The sequence below is a fragment of the Falco punctatus genome (genome assembly GCF_963210335.1).
Source record: "Falco punctatus genome assembly, chromosome: 11".
Classification (NCBI taxonomy): domain Eukaryota; kingdom Metazoa; phylum Chordata; class Aves; order Falconiformes; family Falconidae; genus Falco; species Falco punctatus.
This window is the reverse complement of record NC_137591.1, coordinates 28218758-28238104: the sequence shown is the minus strand read 5'-3', so window position 1 is coordinate 28238104 and position 19347 is coordinate 28218758. Positions and strand designations below refer to the sequence as shown.

General features: G+C 51.1%; 1 protein-coding gene across 11 annotated transcripts in view; it reads right to left on the bottom strand.

The window, feature by feature from the left end:
• Positions 1 to 18014, bottom strand: part of RGS8 (regulator of G protein signaling 8) — a 29626-nt gene extending 11612 nt beyond the window's left edge. Inside the window, exons 1-5 of one of the 11 annotated variants that reach the window (XM_080407475.1) lie at positions 15950 to 15995; positions 9305 to 9363; positions 7625 to 7797; positions 5249 to 5350; positions 4252 to 4316 (exon numbers count right to left, since the gene is read on the bottom strand). In XM_080407475.1, the coding sequence (XP_080263601.1) occupies positions 4252 to 4316; positions 5249 to 5350; positions 7625 to 7662 (205 nt within the window). In that variant the 5' untranslated portion in view covers positions 7663 to 7797; positions 9305 to 9363; positions 15950 to 15995. Of the gene's footprint in view, positions 1 to 4251; positions 4317 to 5248; positions 5351 to 7241; positions 7798 to 9304; positions 10399 to 15949 lie in introns of those variants that run through there. The other 10 variants (XM_080407467.1, XM_080407473.1, XM_080407474.1 and 7 more) reach the window with 10 other exon arrangements.
• Between the last annotated feature and the right edge of the window lie 1333 nt (positions 18015 to 19347).

Genomic DNA, 19347 nt, shown 5'->3' with positions numbered 1-19347 from the left:
GGCAGACAGCTTAATAGCCAGGCATTAGCCGCTGCTGGAGTAAGCAAGCGATCAACGATCGTTTATTTAATGCACGCATTTAACGCCATCGGGGCAAGCGGAGCTTCATGTAGGGAATAAAGGTAGAGTCCCTGCGGCTGGTAGATGGATGGATTAGCTCTATGGAGCACGCTGGGTCCAGGGCCGACGAGACAAGGCCACAGTGCTCTGTATGGCGTACGTGCATGCTCTCACTGCTGCTTAGCATGGCTTCCTTGAATGTTAGCTGCCTGTCACCAGCACAATGCTAATGCTAATGCTGTTCTGGCTTAGAAAGAACTAGGAGTAGGCTGGGATATTCCTGTGCTGTGTAGGAAGAGGAGCGATGTGTAGACAACAGAAGGAGGAGGACAACAATAAAGTTTGGGCAGAAGAGCACAGAGATCACAAAAAATGGTGGGAGGAGGTGGTGGGGAAAAAGTCACCCTTGAGATAAAAATGGAAATTCAGCGCAAAGGTTTTTCTGCATCAGATGCTCCATTGAAAAGTGACTAAGGGTTGAGGACAGACTGTCCGGCTGGATTCTGGACAAATGACAAGCCATGTGTCCAGCCCCGCAAGGGATGCAGAATGAGACATGCTATTGCTTGTGTTTCCCTCCAGCAGCCTGTCAAAAGAAATCTCCATCTGGCTGACCAGCCTGTACCTCTTGGGCATGGGCACAGAGGGGGGATTACTCCTCAGTTACTCACATGCATGCACACACACTCTGCAGACCACACTGAGCTCCACTTCCCTGGGAGCCACCGCTAACCCGTACCGGCACAAAATGGGAAAAAATGTCAAAATCTAGCATGTTAAAACCACTGCTTGTGCTCCCTGAGCACCCAAGGAAGCTTGCCACATACTATCTGTCTCTTATTCTTCCAATTCCCTGCTACAAGTAGGATCAAACTCCTCTCTCCTGTTGCTTGCCACACTCGGAAGCCTTGACCCAAGGGAACACTGCTGCGCAGCGCCTGCGTCTCTTGCAGTCAGCTCAGACGAGGCTCCTCCCGTGAAAAGGGAATTGACTGGCTGACCCTATGTTTTCAAGGCGATTTGCTTCACCCATTAGCAAAACCAAGGAGGATACCGCATTGACCTATTCAGCTGGGGCTGTCAACGAAACGGAGCTGAGCTGCGTCCTACCATTCAGCACTGGTTACTCTACAAGGGCTAGGCTGAGGGATGCTGAAATCCCAAAGCCAGCGCAAAAGGAAGGTGGGGGTATGACAGAGAGAACCTTTCTGCCTTTCCTACTCACAGTCTCTTGCTAATGTCAACACAAATTATTCTTTAAATGGCTGGGGAATTAATCCACATCAGGCTATGTGGACTATACAGAGGAGCATTTCCCAGCCTGGGAATCTCTGGAGATGCACAACCGCTTCAAAACCCAGGGGTTTTCAATCCTCTACTCAAGATGCTTCCAGCCAGCAGCATGTCAGGATCAAACGTTACCTACAGAGGCCATTCATTAAAACAATGGGAAGAGAGGGAAGGTTGGGGGGCTCCAGAGGGCCATCACACTTCAAGGGTTATTTGACAAAACCAACCATAATGACACTCTTCACAGAGTCCGTATGATGCATGGTACCTGTTCAGATCACTTCCATTTAGAAACCTCTTGGAGACTCATGAAAATAGGAAGCAGAAGAGTGTAAGTCTTTTGGTTTTCCCATGAAGAGCACTGCAGCCCTGCGAGCGAGCTCCCTGTACAAGGGGTCACCCTGGCACTTCAGAGAGTGTTTTTAAGGAGCTCTGATCCACTTTCTTGCTCCTTAGAGCTCTTTTTGCACCAATACTACCCACAAAAACCTGAGCACTCTGGGGTTGCTTTTTTCCCCCCAAAGAACAAGTCGTCTGGAAGGGCCCCGAAACGACGGTAATATCTAACTGCAGCAGAAAGGGCCACTCAACCCCCTCAAATTGGCATCATAATCTCCCTTCCAAAACAGATGAACTGTCCACCTAGCAAAGAAAGAGTTTATGACAGATGCGTCAAGCAGAAGTGGTCTACCTGCTGATGCTTTGAGCCCCCAGGGGAAATTCTCCCTGAGCCCAGCTGGTGCTTAGCCCGTGCCCCCAAGCATGAATTCAGATTTCCCCCCAGCTAATACTGTTCACCTGGGCAGTCACAGAGAAATTAGACTGAGACAGTTCTGTCCTGCTCTTGGCACTAAAAGTAGAATATGAGCTGGCAGCTTTGCTACAGACAGACGCAGGCAGGCCAGGCGCTGCTTTTCTTACTCTCCAGTGTTGGTCAGAGAAGGCACAAGGCTCCCTTACCCATCTAACATCAGCGCATCTCTGACAGCGAAAGTGTCTTTTATCCTGCTTTCATAATAGATCTTCGGCAAATTTTTCTGTGTTTTGAAGACAAGTACACATAAGCAAAACCACAATGATTTTACCATATAATTCCTCTTACGGATATACGCTCTTCTCTCCTTTAAACCAGTGTAACTAAAATAACACTCCTGTTTCAGCGGAGCCTTTTGTATTTGTATCATCACAACCCTTGACTGCCAGGCTAGCAAATCCAGAAACTTCAGGTGCAGTTTATTAAACAACAAATTTTTTTTTGTCGCTGATCACTAGGCAATGTCACCATGGCTGCTGATAAAAAAAAAGATTAATTTAAATTTTAAAGATCACCTTCTGTTGCTATTAGAAACTGAATATTTTTCATTAAGTGCCAGAGTTATCAGAATTACTTTCCGTTCTAGAGACAGGAAAAATTCTGATATCTCATTTATCACTCTATAAGGCTAATTTATTAATAAAAACAGACAGTCTTGTGGAGGCTGTTGGACGAAATAATTGAACCAAGGTTTGATTTAGCATTTGCAGCACTCAGCTGAAGAGGGAACAATCTGTATAATGTCAGCACATACATGCCTAAATTCACCAGCTTTTGTAACCAAAGCACTTTTGCTGCAGTCTGTACCTAAAATTCCAACTTTTTTACTGGTGAAGGAGGAACAGGGGCTCAAGGACAGAATAGGAACACTGATGGCAATATCCTGTCCTCCCCCCTCCCCATCCCCCTGGCACCCTATAGCCTCTGTGCATATCCCCGTCTTGTTTTGAATTTCCATGCAAGAAATGTTCCCCCTTAGCCATAGCCAGCTCCACCATGTATTTTTTTCTACTGCCTGCAAAAGCAGTGATCTCAGCAAGATACTGCTGCTAAAATTACATATTGCTTTTTCTGCCTTGGTCAGCCAGCCTGTTCAAAGTTGTCACTTAATTCCCTGCCAAAACCGTTGTCAATTCAGTAGAAATCCAGCAAAATGACATTTTATTTAAAATAATAATATAATCCTACACTTAATGTCTTCAAATATAAGTGCAGCAGAATCTCTAAGAAAGCCAGGCAGTTCCTTATCGCGATAAAACAGCTCACTGCCCGCAGTGACTTTTCCCCAACCTTGGCTCACTCTTGTTTTATTCTCCATGAAAAGACATTAATGAACCTACACTGTGAACTTCACTGTCTTTCTTGTAATTTCTCAGCGTGAAGGTGTTGGTGAAGCAGAATAATATTTTCTGAACAGAACGGATACGATTAATCTATTGAATGGAGCGAGGTGCGCTGATTATATGTTTGCACAAGGCTCCTGGATGCGAAATCTTCAGCTTTGCACTAACTGTAAATTAGCTTCTGCTAAGGGCTGCCACGTGTCATTTCCCTGCTATGGAGCAAGGTGTTCAAGGTTATCGGACCACACGCTGCTGGGTCGTAGATGCCCCAGCAAAGGCTGCGCTTCAACACGGCATCCCTGCACAGCAGCTCAGAAAAGCAGCTGGAGGGAGAGGGAAATGAACTGGTGGTGCCAGTCTCGAGGGGCTTTAGTGAGCCAAGCACCTGCCATGCGCTTCTGCGAGAAGACCGGAGCCAGGGGCACATGCTACAGATGGCCACAGCCTCGGGGTGCTGTCCCCAGTGCACCCCCAGGAGCTGGAGAAGGTCAGGCCATGGGGTGATGGCTCTCTGTTGTGATCACCCAGCCGGACAGGAGCAAAGCCAGGATGGGAACCCACAGAAAGTCACTCCCCCACCTCCTAACCAGAGGACAAATCCTGCTTATGAATGATGGTGACCACTGCTAGCAGCTGCCCGAGGGACCATTCCTGTCTCATGCAACGCACGCTTCGTTTGCCCTAGCTACCACCAGTATTAAGGGTATGAGGAGCAAAAAAAGGTAGAATTCAATCTCTACTCACATTTATGGGACAAAAGGACATCGAAAGAGTCTGCCCATCTTGTTGCTTCTTCTGTCGACAGTCTTCTGTAAAGAAAGGAAGACGCAAGTTACAGAAAACCCCCGGCCGCTGACCCCCTCTGGGGCTGTTTGACAGCGACACCAAGGAAGGCTGGAATTCTTCTCCCCTTACTTTGGAGGTCTACAACGTAGAGGTCTCCAGGTGAGCAAGTCACCTTGGGCTGCCTTTAGAATCACTGAGGAGATACCAAGGGGCTTGCAGGGACTTGAGTGTCCTCATCGCTCATCCCCAGGTGGGCAGGTAAAACGGGCCAGATGAATCTCACCCAAAAAGGGACCAACTTTTCCTCATTGGCTCTAAGCAGAGGCCCAGGGAACAAGTTCGGATGTGGACATTTATACTGTAAAAGGCAAAAGTCAAGCGAAATGAAACCCACCCCTGCAGAAGTGTTTACTTTCCTGACTTTCAGAAGAAGGTTAGTCTTAGCTCAGATGTAAGCAGTGACTTGTGATCAGATGAATCTCATCCCGCTCATCCCAAATTGGGACTCTGGATTGCGTGAAGCATCTCTCTTCAGCATTGCACAAACTAACACAGGACTTTTTGGTAGCTTTTAATAGCAAGGCTTAGCTAAAGAGGACCGTGACCTGAAATTGCTGGTCACCTCTCATACCGAGTCAGCTGCTCAGACACTGATTTATGATGACAGAGGGGGAAATTACATCCTCAAATATGTGCTGACATGTCCCACATACAGCAATAGGCATCGTGCATGTGTCCTGTCTCACAGGAGAACTCGTCTCAATGATCCAGGTATTTTTGGAGGCTGTTCCTGCTGTCTCAGCACTGTTTCGTTTTCCTCCTTCCTTGTGGCTAAAAGAACCAGTCAAGGCTTACACAAAGTACAATAAAAGGAAGACAATACTAGAGGGAGTGGGTGGGCAGGGAGGGGAAGGACAGAAATGGGGTTGGGGTGGGATGCTGCAGCTATACTCACTTCAAAGCCCGGTTGGGCTTGTCCGGAAGAATAGCTGTGAAATCATTATATGAGTCTGATTTGTGAGACAGGCAGCCCAGGCGAGTCCTCATCCCTCTGTTCCTGCGGTCGATGAGGGGGAGCAGGGGTGTAAGCAGGGGAAAACCAAAGAAGATGATGATTATAAATCTAGCCAGAGTGGCAAAAAAACAAACAAACAAAGAAAAAAAAAACCAAAACAAAACAAAAATACTCAGTGGCTCTGTGCCTCATGAGACCTGTGCCCTTGGTTCCCTCATCTGTGGGAGGGACCCTGAAACATCTCCAGTAAGATGCCAGGCAGATGGTAAGGACAGACACAGCGCCAGAGCAGCGAAGGCTCACCCCCACCGGTCCTTCAGCTGCCCTGACTGCCAAAAAGTCTTTTGAAGGCTGCGCTTTGGGATGGTTTCTTGGAAAGACCTGCTCTGGTCAGCTGTGGGAGGAGACCAAAGTGCAGCGAGACCAGAAATCAGTCACCACAACCCAGCAGAGCCAGAAAGCGCACAAATGCCGGGGCTTGAGGGCAGGATGGGGCTGGAGGAAGAAGAGAGGGAGTAAGGCACCTGTAAGGTGAGCCTGTGCTGCAGAGCCATCAGACCCTGGCCAGGATCGATCCCAAGCAGCTCCTTCGGACTCAGGGTTACATAAGCAGGCTAAGACAGCCCCTTTCCTGACAGGCTTACCCAGGCAGAAAATGACTTTATTGCTTTTTTTCCCTTCAATTTTCAAACCAGCCCAGAGCCCTCACTCATCCGCCAGCCCCTCGCATCCTTGCCAGCCCCTTCCCGGGACAGCCGGCACGCCTGCAGCATCCTTCGTTACGCAACCCTGGGACAGGGAGGAACACAAAGGGAGAGGGACGCGTAACACACATGCATCACACGGGCTGGCATCGTCTCCTCTCAAAGGCATATAGATGCAGTTAATGGTTTTACGTGGTCTCTAGAAGGGCAGAGCCCGTGATTTGCCTCTCCAGCCTAAGGGCATCTCTCCTGCTAGATTCCCCAGACATGGAAGGAGGCCATCTCTCCTCTGGACCACAGGAGGAGGATTTAGTGACCCAGTCTCCACTTCTCAGCTGCTAGACTCACTTCCAGGCTGGAGAAAGCCCTTCTCTGAGCCCTGCTGCCAAACAGATGCCAAATACTTTCTGTAACTGCAGAGGGAAGTACGGTATTTTTTCCCCTTCCATATGTAATTCTTGCAGAACACTTCAGCACCAGCGACTGAGCCAATCTGTAGCACGCCTGTTTCCCCCTTCTCCTCCCGCCCTTCAGAGAGTTTCTATTATTGCACATTTTAATGTAATCTTACAGCAAATTAAATGTTAATTAAATGCAATGAGTGTCTCCCTGGTGCAGCACAGGCAGCTCGCAGCATTTAACAAGCACAAAAACCTGGAGATCTTCAGTCGCAGGAATTGTCACACCGCCTTGAACTGTGGGCCCGCGGCCGGTGGCCTCGGGATGCTACGCTGCATAAACCCCCACAACCAGTGCAGAAATACTGTCTGCAAAGCGTCATGTTCCTGGCCGAGCATGCTGGACCCGCTGTGCTCAAACGGACACCCGGTCTGCTATAGGATATTTCCGGTACCTTTCCTGATACCTCCTACCCCCAACCTTTATCTTCCCTGCGCTGCTTGTTCTAGCAGGCTCACGAATTTCTCAGCAAGAGGTGTGACATGCATTACCGCAATGCTGCTCAGATTTCTCTCTGATGCCTGAGATCAAGGGACTGCAGCAGGGCGTGTGGGGGACAGAGGTGCTGTGCCACCAGCAAGGAGCTTGTCTCTCATGGAACACTGATCTCTAGGCGAGGACTTCCAAGACAGGACACAGGAGAAAGAGAGGGAAAGAAACTGGGTCTGCAGGAGGTAGAGAGGCAAGGGAAGGGCAGGAGGGAAGAGGGGACAAGGTAGACAGCGACAGGATGGGCAGGGGTGAGGGATGCATCATGTCTTTTCAGTTACCTCCGTGGAATCAGTAAGGCAGCCATTCAGGCATCCAGTTATAGTTAACCCTTTAACTGGCTGGCTTGGACAGCAGTCGGGGCTGTTTGCAGGAGGCAGGAGTGCAGGAAGGAGGGATTTACTGTTTCATGTCCTGGCATTTAAAAAAAAAATCTATCAAAGAATCCTCTGGGAAAAAAAAAAAAAAAAAAAAAAAGGAGGGCCGGTTGTTCTCAACCCATTTGATCCTTGCCTCCTAGCGCGGAAGGTCAGTTTTTCAGTGGAAGACGTTCAGAGTTGAGGGATGATCACAGAGGAGAGACAGCATTTCCTTCTAAGACCAGGACCGTGGCTTAAGTCCAGCTTCAGGTCTAAAGTGAATTGAGTTTGGCATCACAGCTCACCATGGAGTGGCAGGAGTTGGCATTATCGCACTCATCATTCAACACCTCTGAAGGTCTCTCCTCAACAGGCAGAGCTCCGGGCTGACCTCGCTAAGAAGACCAAACTACCTCTTGTCCCTGTCCCTCCAGGTCATGGCTGATGTTACCGGCCAGGCATCATGGAAAAGCTGGCACTGCAAATAAAATAACAGGAGGACTTCACGCGTCTGCAGATGCTGGTCCTTTCACCATCACAGGCTCAAGCACTCACACCAAAATAACTCAAAGAAAGCATCTCCACTTCGGGGTGGCGGGAGCCTGCGGAGAGCCACCAAGGAGATGCACAGTCTGCAAGAGGGAGGGAGGGAGGGAGGGAAGAAGGGAGGGAGAGAAGGTTGGCAGGGCACCCGTGAGCTTTGGCACACAGGGAGCTGGTTGAATAAATCTCACATCAGAGAGAAAAGGTGAGGTCCACCAGCCAGGAGACCAATGGGACAGAGAGCAGGACCGTACAGTAAGCAAAGGGCAAAGGGTTCTTGTTTGCTAGGACAGGGCCAAGCTCCAGGTAACCTCCACGTCCTCTTGCCCAGAGGGAGCAACCAAGGAAGAGACAAAGGAATGGATGAGAGCAAAGAGGCCAGGACCCTGCTCTGCTGGGGCCTGGGGAGATCCCAGAGCTTTGGCTGCTCAACGCAACAGCCCTTTTAAAACTTGATTACATTAAAAAACACACAAAGCCTCTTCCCAACTAAATTAATGGAACTGGGATTGCGCTATATGCCAGTGAGTGCATTTCCTTAATCCCTACCCTGACCGACTGCTTCGATGTGCTTTAACTGAAATCAATCCTTGTAATTCCTTAAGCCCCTTAAAATTTCCTCATTAACAGCCTCACCCACATGTGAGGCCACAGCACAGGATTTCCTAGAGTCCAGCAGCCCCTACTCCTCTTTCCCACTGCTGCTCTGATGTGCCAGCTGGAAGCGGAGCTGGGTGCCCTCTCCCTTGCAGCCTCCCCTACCATCCTGCTTTTTGGGGTACGGTTATGAAACAGTCTTCTGCTCGCCTCTGCTCCCACCCGCTCGCCAGCCCTTGCAACGGCAACCTGCACGGCTGAGCAGCACCGAACTTCCCTGTCATCCCAAAGTCTGTCTGACTTCACGGACGCCGAGACCTGTATTTCCCGTGAAGGCAAGCCCACTGCTAGGCTGATGTACCCACGGGCATTGCCTCTGATTGCAAATAAGCCAGTTATGACTTTAGAAATATAATGTGGCGTCTAAAGGCGTCCTAGTAGGAGTCCACGGTGAGGGTTTTTTGCCTCCTGCTCCATCATTCATCCTACCTCCCCCTCCTACCGCAGGACCCCGGTCAAGGAGAATTGCCAGTCTCAGCATGGATGTATTTTGGGGGGTTTCTCCATGGGAGACAGGAGGGGAGGGGTGTGATTATGACATTCAGGTTATCACATCACCTCAGGAGATCACCTGAGCAAAGATTAAGAAGCCATCCCAATAGAAAAAATTAGCAGCATAAAGGTTAAAAAAAACCAAAAAACAAAAGAAACAAAAAAACCCACCCAAACATGAGGTCTCAGGGGCTTCAAGGGATTAAGACCATCCATTCACATGCAGAGAAAGCCAGAAAATACTGAACACAGAGGCACTGCGGACAGACAGACACAGAGAAAACGATACTCACTGCCTTTGACCGGTCCTCTCTGCTGGTGGGTCTGTGCCGGCAGCGTGCTGGGAGAGGCTCTGGGGAGAGAGCAGAGCGGTCTTCTGCAGAGACAGCCCCCTGCGCGGGGTGAAAGTCACACCTCGACACCCCTCCCCTCCCCACCTCTCTCCGGGCAGCAGCAGCGCAGCTCAGAGCAGCTCTCGCATCCAGCAAAACCCCGGAGCAGCCTCCAGCCCGCAGCCTGGGCTGGGCTGCGCAGCCGGCTCCCACCGCTCACGGCTCATCGCCGGCGCCGCTGAGGAGCCCACCGGCCCCGCACGCCTCGCTGCTCCCCTCCTCGCCCACCTGGCAGCAAAACCCCGGCTTCTCCCACGATGGGGATGGGGGACCGCTCCGCACGGGCGGTGGATCCCAAAGGCTGGCAGGGAGCATCTGGGGGTGGGGAGGGGGGGATGCCTGCAAAAGCGCTCGCTGTTGTCACCCTCGGTATGTTGGAATAAAGCATCCGCCTGCATCGCTTTAATCGGCTCCTCTGATTGAGGGAAGGTTGCTGCCCTCAGATCACAGATCAGCAGGAGTTGCCACAGACAGAAGGGATGGGAGAGTTTAATTAAAGAGCCTAGATGTCAGCAGGGCCAAATAAAATTTTGGCAACAGGCAAGGGAGGTCCTTACTGCAGGGCATGGGGTGACAGAAGAAAAAAATCCGTCTGGCAAGTCAGCAATGTGACTGACCCCTTGCATCCATCTCCCACCTGATGTGTGCAGCCCTTGCTCGCTCCCTGCCCCCCAGCAGCATCCCTGCAACCTCCCTCAGTGCGCTCACACCACGGTATAGGCTCTGATTCCCTCTTTCTCTCCTGCACCCACACCTCCATCCTCCAAAAAGTGTATGTGGGATGTCCAGTGCACCCCAGTGACTCTAACAGCCTAACCCATGGCACCAACATGGTGGGCTGCAGCACAGCCCCCCAGCTCTGGGCTTAGCCCAGCCATCAGTTAGGTATGGCGCAGGCTGCACAGGCACTGATGCAGGTCACCAAGAGCTCAAGCCATGGGCTCTCCGTTGCTTTTTTGATCCTGGTGAAGCTGATTGACCAAAAAAAAAAAAAAAAAAAAGTGTCCTCTGCAGTTAAACAAGTCATTGCCTTTTTCCTGGTAGATTGTAGTCACCTGCCTCTCCTCTGCTAAAACATTGCTGGGGCTGACACCCTGGTGCTGAGAGCAGGAAGCATGTCTTGAGATAGCACGTTATCACCAGGCAACATCCCTGGGGAGAGACAGAGTCCTGCAGAACTTGCTAGACAAGCACAGGGATCAGAAGCACTGAGGCAGTGATCCCTGCCCACCATCAGCTCGGATCCCCTCCTTCACAGCTCAACACAGCACGGAAATATTTGCCTTGTTCTCATCCCCCCTGTGTCGCAAAGCCCAGGTCATCCTGACTCAGACTAATTGTGTCTCCAGCTATCAGAAGACAAGCACTGAAAAAATGCTGTGGCTGATATGATCTCCTCTCAGCCAAGGTCAAAAGTTGAGATTCTTCATACACCTCTGGTACAACAAGCCAGTTTGTTCAAGTTAAATAACAGTTAGCTTCAGCCCTTGCCCCAAACCTAAGCCAAACTTAATACGTCACCAAGAGTTTAACTTCTACGTGTCATTTTTGTTTTAATGCATTTTCACATTTCCAGGTTTTCTCTAGGCAACCACAGGATGTCACGAGTGGCAACATTTTGTAATACTTCCAGGACATCCCTCAGATCTCATTTACACACACAGGCATTGTGGGGTGGAGGAGGTCCACAAGACGTTCAATGGACAAAGCTCTAGGTAATTCTGGTCCATTATCCAGATACCTGGACTTTGCTGCGGTCTCAAACGGATCAAAAACTCTGATCGACTAACTCTGGATGGGATAGATCAGAGGACCACGCCAGTGCTCCTGCTCCCCCTCCAGCTCTTACGCCAGTTTCGTATACTACCATCCCATAGCTATAGCCAGTATGGACAGAGACCCCAATTCCTGCTCCTCCAGTACGTCACTACACCCTTCTCGTGACTCGGTGAGATCCTGGAGCAACCCACGAACAACTAGATCTTCCCAGGCCAGGTGCAAGCTAATAGAGAACAAAAATAAGTGAACTGTGTTGACACAGGCACTACGGGAAATGTAATTAAATTGGAGATAAAGGGAATTATGTTTTTTACTGGGTAATATTTTAGAAAGCTTCTGTGCAGTAGGAGAGGTTTAGAGAAAATTCCTTCTAAAATAGCTCTCCTGCTTCTGACTACTCTGTAGCTTCTATTTAAAAGCTTTTAATAAAATAACTCATTTTGATATCAGGCTTGAATCCCATCCAAAATTTTATATCTCTCCAAGAAATACTTTAAAGCAATTTCCTCATGACCTGCTAACAGCAAACACACAAGAGGTGAACACGTGCAGCGCTGGGAGTGTTGGCTGTGACCAGGCAGGGTGGAAGGGAATTTGCCAGCCTGTTCCCTGGACATCAATTTCCTCCCCACCATCTTCAGGGTCCTTTTCACACTTCCCTACATTTTTAAATGTCTCCCCATCTATTCTGTGTGGTTTGTCCACTGATCATCACTCGAGGTTTTTTTTTACACCCCAAAAAACTTCTTCCGGACCAAACACCTCCACTAGTTTCACTTGGTCCCAGTTTCTGCCCCTCAGCTGCTGGATAAGATTGCATGGCCTGAAGACATCTCTTCCTTCCAGTATAGCTGTCCTCACGTGTCCAGCAGGACCAGGAAGGCAGCTCTTCCTGGTAGCTGTGTGGCTTTTGCCTCCCCAGATACAGGGATGCTCCCCCCAGGGCTGGCAGCTGGCCACCCTTCTCAGATCGGAGCTGCAAGACCAGAGGATGCCTACAGTGACTAGCTCATTTGCTTGGTTGACATCTCCCATGGGTTTGCTTCAATAAACTCCTTCACCTTGACATTTAAGCAGACTTCTCCCTGTCTTCTCACTCTTAACTCTGTTTCCTCGGGGGTCTGCTGCTGCTCTGGGATTCCATTATTTTATGCTTAATGAACCATCACACCGAGCCTGCCACTGTCTCTTCTGCTTCTCATTTCTGACTTCGTGACTTGTCATATTTCCAGCGATCCACACCACAAGGGCTTTGAACTTCTTTGGGGTTGTGTTTGCTCTTACTTTGTGACTTTTCCTGGGTCTGCGCCAGCATCTCTCTTGTCTAGTACCGTGCTGCAAGGAGCTTGTTCAAGGGTGTGCTTCACAACTTGCTAGTCCAAGAGGTTTTTCCCTAGTGCCAAGAAAGTGCTCCTTCAGACGGCTGTGATGGTTGGCAGCTACATCCCCACAGGTAAAGGCGTGATTTGGTATGTTTTCATGAGCTTCTGCTGCCTCTATGATCTCTCTGGAAGATGCTCAGTGATGGAGGCTCTGTGACTGCAAGATGCCAATTACATGAGGCCGGCTGCCTCCCACAGCAGTCGCTGCTTTGGGAATTCTCTCATGCCTCCAGGTGACTTGCAACCCTAGCAAAGCTCTCATGATACGACGGGTCATTTGGTCTCCCTTGACACGTGGTCATTCCAAATTTATCCAGAATCCAGGCTGGCACCTATATGGGTCCAACCTCAAGGTAATTTGAATCAGTAATTAATTTATCTCCAGAGCCTGCTGTTCTCCACCACTGTTTGCAGCTGGAAGCTGGAAGAAAATTGTTAGTAACTGCCACCTGACATGCAATGCTCTGCTCCTTGCGGCACGCTGCCTGCCCGCTTGTTTGAGGGTCCAGGGGAAAACAGACTCGGTGCAGCACAAGGTGACTGTCCTGGCAGGAAGGAATTACGAGTGACATCGCTTCCCACACTGCAAAACAAACCACAGGCTTGTCTTACTTGCGAAGAGCCATGAGAACAGCTCCCCCTTCTATAAAGGAGCCCCAGTAACATCAGGAAACGTCCACAGACGTGGCTCAGACTGCTTTTAAGGGGTTAATTTTTCTATTCACCTTAAACCTCGAATCATTCTCCACATCGGGCCAGGCAGGCAGGAAATCCTGGAAGGTGAGAGCTGGAGTTTCAGGGGTAGGCAGGAAACCAAGCAGCTGATATACTGGATGGAGGGCTGATGAAAGAAGCCACCGCAGGTGCGCTAACAAGGCAGGGCAGGAGATAGGAGACACCCACTGAGTTGAACTCCCCTTGAAAATAAAAGACTATGTTTAAAAATAAAAATGAGTTACATAAAGTGTGAGCCACAGTTCCGTCTCTGGCTCAGCTGGAGAGCATGGCAGCTATTTAAATTCTCTCCTGTGTCAATGATAAAAGTGGCTCCTGGACGTGTTTGTGGCTCTTGGGCATCGCGATTGCAGCAGTGGAACAGATGCCTCCACTGCGAGATGGCTCCTGGCCCCAGCCTGCGTGGTCCCCACTCCCTCCCCAGTTCCTCCAGGCAGGTAGGACACAAAACCAACAGCTAAGCAGCGTGGGAGGCTGCTGAGAGGGGCAGCTCTCGAGACGGGCATCAAAGGGAAGAATTTCCCCTTTAAAGCACTTTATTACAATTTCGTAATTGTTCTCCGAGGAAACATGCTCCCATGCCCAGGAGCAGTTACATGTAAAGGAGCGTGGTGGTGCCCCTGCGTGTGCGTTGGAGAGGATGCTCTTAGTGTGGAGCAGGGAGGCAGAAAGGATTGGAGTTGACACAGAGCTGTTCTGTGCAGCCTTGGAGTCCTCCCAGCTTTCAGCATCGCTGCTGCTGTCAATATGGCAGCGTCTGTAACACAGTTGATGTGTGTGGCTGGGAAGCCGAGACAGATCCACCCAGATGAGACAGATCTCCGCAAAGATCCCCTACCACAGATGCTCTGTCCCTAGCACATTTTGATTGAGATCTGATGCTTGACACGGGCCAGGGACTGAGGCTTGCTGATGGACAGGGTTAATTTTCTGCTGAGATACCATTCAAGGTGCTTGCAAGCAGCCTGCATTTTGCAAGCTGAACACACTAAACCAGTCATTTATTCCATGCTAGAAATCAGCCCCGAGATCTTGGGGTTGCACTCACAAATCCGTTTATGATGGATAAGGTCTGTGTTTCTTTCCTCTTATCACTGTTATTTCAAAGACTCAGGGTTACGGGGCATCCAGGTCCCCCAGCAAGGATATTTCGGGGCTATTTTAACTGCTGTACAGCTATGCAACGTGGCACTGGGAGGTCATTCCCTCTGCAGCAAAACACCTGAGCACGTGCTTAACTTGAAACATGTGAGCAGCTGAATGGGTATTTGTACGACGAAAACCAGAGTTAACTGCATGGGTGAGCTGGGATTTCTCTTTCCTCTCTGGAGGCTGCTGCTCTAGCCTTAATTAAAACATAAATGAAGTGAGTTAGATGGGCTCACCCTCTTTCTCCAGCAGATGGTGGTTCTTTCATAAAAATATCTGCTGCCTCCAGTACCAGTCTCTCCTTGGGAGACCGGCGGGCAGCCCTCGCCTGCGCCCTGCCAGTGGGCACAGCGGAGCACACCGAGCTCCGCCAGCGCCTGCACCAGTCAAGCCCGAACGGCTGGGCCACGTACCCAGAGCCACATGGAAGGGCTGCAGGGCAGGCGGCCAGGCTGCCCCTGCCAGGGCGGACAGTGCTGCAGGAACAAGTGAATCTCTGAGAAGGGCAGCAAAGCAGGCCAGTGAAAGCACAGCCCTTTACACAGCCTGTACGCTCCCCAGATGGAGGAATGCAACTGCATTCTGCCGGCACCCAGCACAGCGATCATCAGTCACAGGGAGAAGATGCCAGCACAACGGGTCCCTTGTATTTCCTAGCTGTGCCAAGCTACCAGCTTATTTCCCCCCCCCGCCCCCATCAAACAGCAAACAGATGACCCTCACCGCTACAGGGATCTCCATGAGTTATAGTCAGGGCTGCAGGAAAACGACCCCCTCCTCAGGTTAGCGCCCACCCCCCCCCTCCCAGGTTAGCCCCCTGTTCTTCTCGCAAAGAGTGCACGTGCTCCTGCCATCTGCAAGTTTGCACTACAGTCTCCGCTCAATGCAGTTCTCTCGCCTCCAACATGTTCTCCTTTCGCTCCAATTAGTCTTACTTTTAACTAGCTCAGCCCCAGCGTTCAGCCCGGGTGTCAGACACAGATACCCAACTATCCGAAGGAAATACAGCCCACCATTTTAAAGTAACAACAATAGCGAAGGGAGGAGGGGTGGGGGGGTGGGGGGGATGAAAAGATGGTGATGATCTCAGAGCTGCAAGCACCAGCACAGACTGATATTTTCTCCCAGCATCAAAGCCCACCACTAATCCCATTGAAATGGGGATCACCCCAGAACCAGTCCCGCTCCTGTGTCAGCCCAGGGCTTAACGTAAGAATACGCCGTTTTCTATCCCTGCCTGCTAATTAGAAGCCATGTCTGTGTCCCTTTGACCATTCATAAGATGCCACGGGAAGATTAACGCACCGGGAGAAGCGCTACCGTGACATTAATAGGGGTGACATCTGAACAGCACCCTTCCCCTCCCTCTTTGCCTGCAGAGCCATCCTTCCCCTCAGAAAACCGGGGCAGGAGCAAGTAAAAACCCCTCCCCCGGGGACTTGTAGCCAAGCGAAGGACCACAGGGCCTCTCATCACCCGCCAAGGGCCTCCTGGCTCTTACCTGTCTTGCAGCAGGCAGCAGGGTGGTGGCTACGTGGCTTTTGGTGCTTGATGGACACGGCTGGTTGGGACCCTGAGGAACAGTGTCTGCTGACTCCCGGTGCATCGGGGAGGGCAAAGGACCCAGCCCGGCCACAGTTATCCCCAGAGGAGCAGCGGCACTGTGCCACTTTTCCTGGCTCCCTAGCCCTGTATCTCATGAAAAGAACAAGAGCTGGTGGAAGGAGGGGGGTTACGGAAGAGAGGGAAGGGGGAGAAAGGAGAGCGAGAGCGCGCACTCTCGCAGATGCACACACACAGAGCAGACAGAGGCTTGTATAGGATGGCACTGCCTGACTTGCTCTCATTATTGCTGCAGGCTGGCTGCTGCCCATGGAGAAGTTGCCAGCATCCGCTGCTGGCCCGAGGCATGGCAGGGAAAAGGGACAGGGAAGAGATTAGGACCTCATGGACCATCAGAGCAAGGAAAACTACTGCCTGGGTACTGGGGGCTTTGTTGTCTTTCTTTGCTTTTACCTGGGAGGGGAAGGGCTGTGCTAGAGGGCAGGGAGGGATTGTGTGGATAGAGAGTTCAGCTTTTCCTTGCTGTCTCCTTTCTTCCTTTGAACACAAAAAAATCCCCAGCCCCATTCCTCCTCAGCTGCACTGAAGGGTAGCGTAGGGCTAGCCTGACCCAGAGCTTTCAGAGACGGCGTTGCATCAAGATGGACAGAAAGTGGGTTGCACATACCCAAAGCACCAGCATCGCGTAAAGCTCAGCATCCCCCTCTCGTTCCCACTTTCTGGGTCATGCTGATACAGGTCCAAAGACCTGGCAGGGTGTTTGGAGGGTATGGAAAGACATTCCAGCCATAACACCTCCCCTCTGCACGTCGCACAGAAAGCTGCGCGCAGAGCTGCCTGCCGTCCCTGCCACTGCTCATCTGCTGCAACGACAGACCCAACACAACAGGGATTCCGAGATGTAGCCATAATCCTCCCCGAAGGGGCACCAGTTCCTCAGTCTACAAGGAGCTTCTCTAAACCATCACAAGCTTAGAAGCCTGTGATCCTTTGGAAGGAAGCGAGAGCTTTGTGACTAATGCCTTTTTCAATTTTTTGGAAAGACCCCACACCTCTTCCCCTCCTCTGCCCTAGCAGCTTACTGCTGGAGGGGCTGGGTCTCACCTGGGATGCTCAGTTTGGTCAGAAGGATTAAAATGAAAGCAAAGTCAGATGCTTCAGGTATCACAGCCACCCCTGAAACCCCCTCAGCCACCTGTTTACTGCGGCTCCCTATTCGGGGGTTTCCCACCGGTGATTTCGGAGGCAGGTGGATATCTAGCCACAGGGCTGCTGTTAATAAAATAATTCAATGGGTGTGATGCACTGAATCACAAGCACAGAAAGCCTCCAAGTCAGCACCCTCCACAACAGTTAATCTGACAGTACACCGCTTTGCTGGGTCCGTATCTCTCTCTAAGTGGCTGTGTTCAATAATACACCTTCAAGACTCACCTGAGATCGCACGCCTGTCTACAGCAGAGCAGGATAGGACCCAGTCCTACTGAGCCAGACTCCGGCACCCCAGCCGCCTGCCTGCGCAGCTGGCCTCAGGATGTTGGTGTCCAGCTCCTGGAAACATCTCCCTCACCGGTCACTCTGCCAGGAGCTGTCAGAACATATTTCAGGGCACAGCATGCCGTCAGCCCTGCAATACAAAAGGTCTCACTGCAGATCCAGAGCTACAGGTGGCTTCTTTGACTGTAGCAGCAGGTACGTAGGCCCAGGAGGTGATCGCTTCAGGACCTACAACCAGGTATCCTTACTCCCACTACAAGAGGAGCAAGAAGCTGCGATCTGGTGCTATGGCAAGATCCTGACCATTTCCCCACCACGGAGAGACCCCAGGGGCACTGGGGAGCTGGGTCCCTTTAGGCTGGTGAAGTAGGGAGTAAGATCTCCGCAAGGCGCGGGCATCTGCCTTACTTCTATCGCTAATAAAGCTGCCCAGAGACTCAGTGGGTGCAAGTCAGCCCTCTTACACCCCAGGGCTGGGAGAATTCCATATGGAATTCTCTGTAGGGCTGTTGTTAATGCAGATATACTGCAGTGCAATCTCCTAGTATGTTCAGGGGGGATGGCGTGCACCACCTTTGGGGAAAATAATACCCACATCTGTGTCTTCTGGGGAGTGAGGAGCCATCCCCTCTGTGCCCCAAAGCACGCAGCCAGCTCCCAAGCCTCCAGGATGCCATGCAGCCGGCCAGGAAGGCAGACCCTCCGGCATCCTCGCAGCCGTGCGGCTGGGGTCCGATTTTCCCAGCAGGAAAAAGGACAAGGCACCTTGGATGATTTGCAATACAGTCTCCAGGACTTCAGAGTTGTGCCACTCACGAGGGGACACTGCCAGCACCCGCTGTCCGTCACCTCTGCGAAGGCTTTATACGGACAGGGACGGCTTCTCCCCAGGTGAGCCAGGATTTCCAGCTGTGCGTGGAAAATCAGAGGGTTTGTTTTGTATGCATGTGAAAGCCTAAACTTAGTGAGCGAGATGTTAATTTGTGAGAGGAAAATAGGCCATATTTATGTAACTGAGAAAAGCCGCAGTGAAGGCTACGGATCCAATGGGAGAGGAGTGTATGTTCAGAGCTAACGACAAACGCTGCTATTCACTCAGCTTTGTCGAGAGCTCCAGCAACTGCATATTCACCGCCCTACAGCCCGGAGAAATGGCTTTGAGCCTTTCCAGGCTAAGAATAGGGGTCTTGTTGTGTTTGCTGCTCCACGGCCCGGGTTTTGTCCAGGATTAGAGGCACCAGGGTGTGGAAGCCCGGCTGAACAAGCGCTGCAAATGGCAGCATCTATGCACGCCTGTGAGCAGTGCAGGACTCTCGGCTCAGCAGGGGTGGAGAGAGCTGAATAAAGGGCGAATTCATTCACAGCCACGCAGGATGGCATTAGTGCTGGCCCTTTGCTCACAGAGACATCTCCTGCGGTGGATGGGGCACTCACAAAACACGACTCCTAGTGCATAAACAAAACCCAAGCATCTTCCAAAGCGGGCAGCTGGGGCAGTGCCATTACTGGAATTAGCAGCTCGTCCTGGCTGTGAAGCCTGATGGCTTGGATCCACCTCAGGAACCCTGGTCCCTGCAGGGGCAGACAGCTTCACCGACAATCCGCCTGCCCGTGACCTTCCTCTCCCCTTCCCCTCACACAGACATATTCTGCCCCCCTGAAACCAGGTCATGAACCCAGCAATGCCCAGCCTTGGAAATAAAAGCCCCAGAGCTGGTCCATCACGTGTTTTCCAGATACCACATACCTTAAGTCTTTTAGCTCTGGAAACCATCACGTGGCAGAACTGGCACTACTGGGAAACAGCAAGATACTGCTACTTGCTTGGCTTTGAATTTG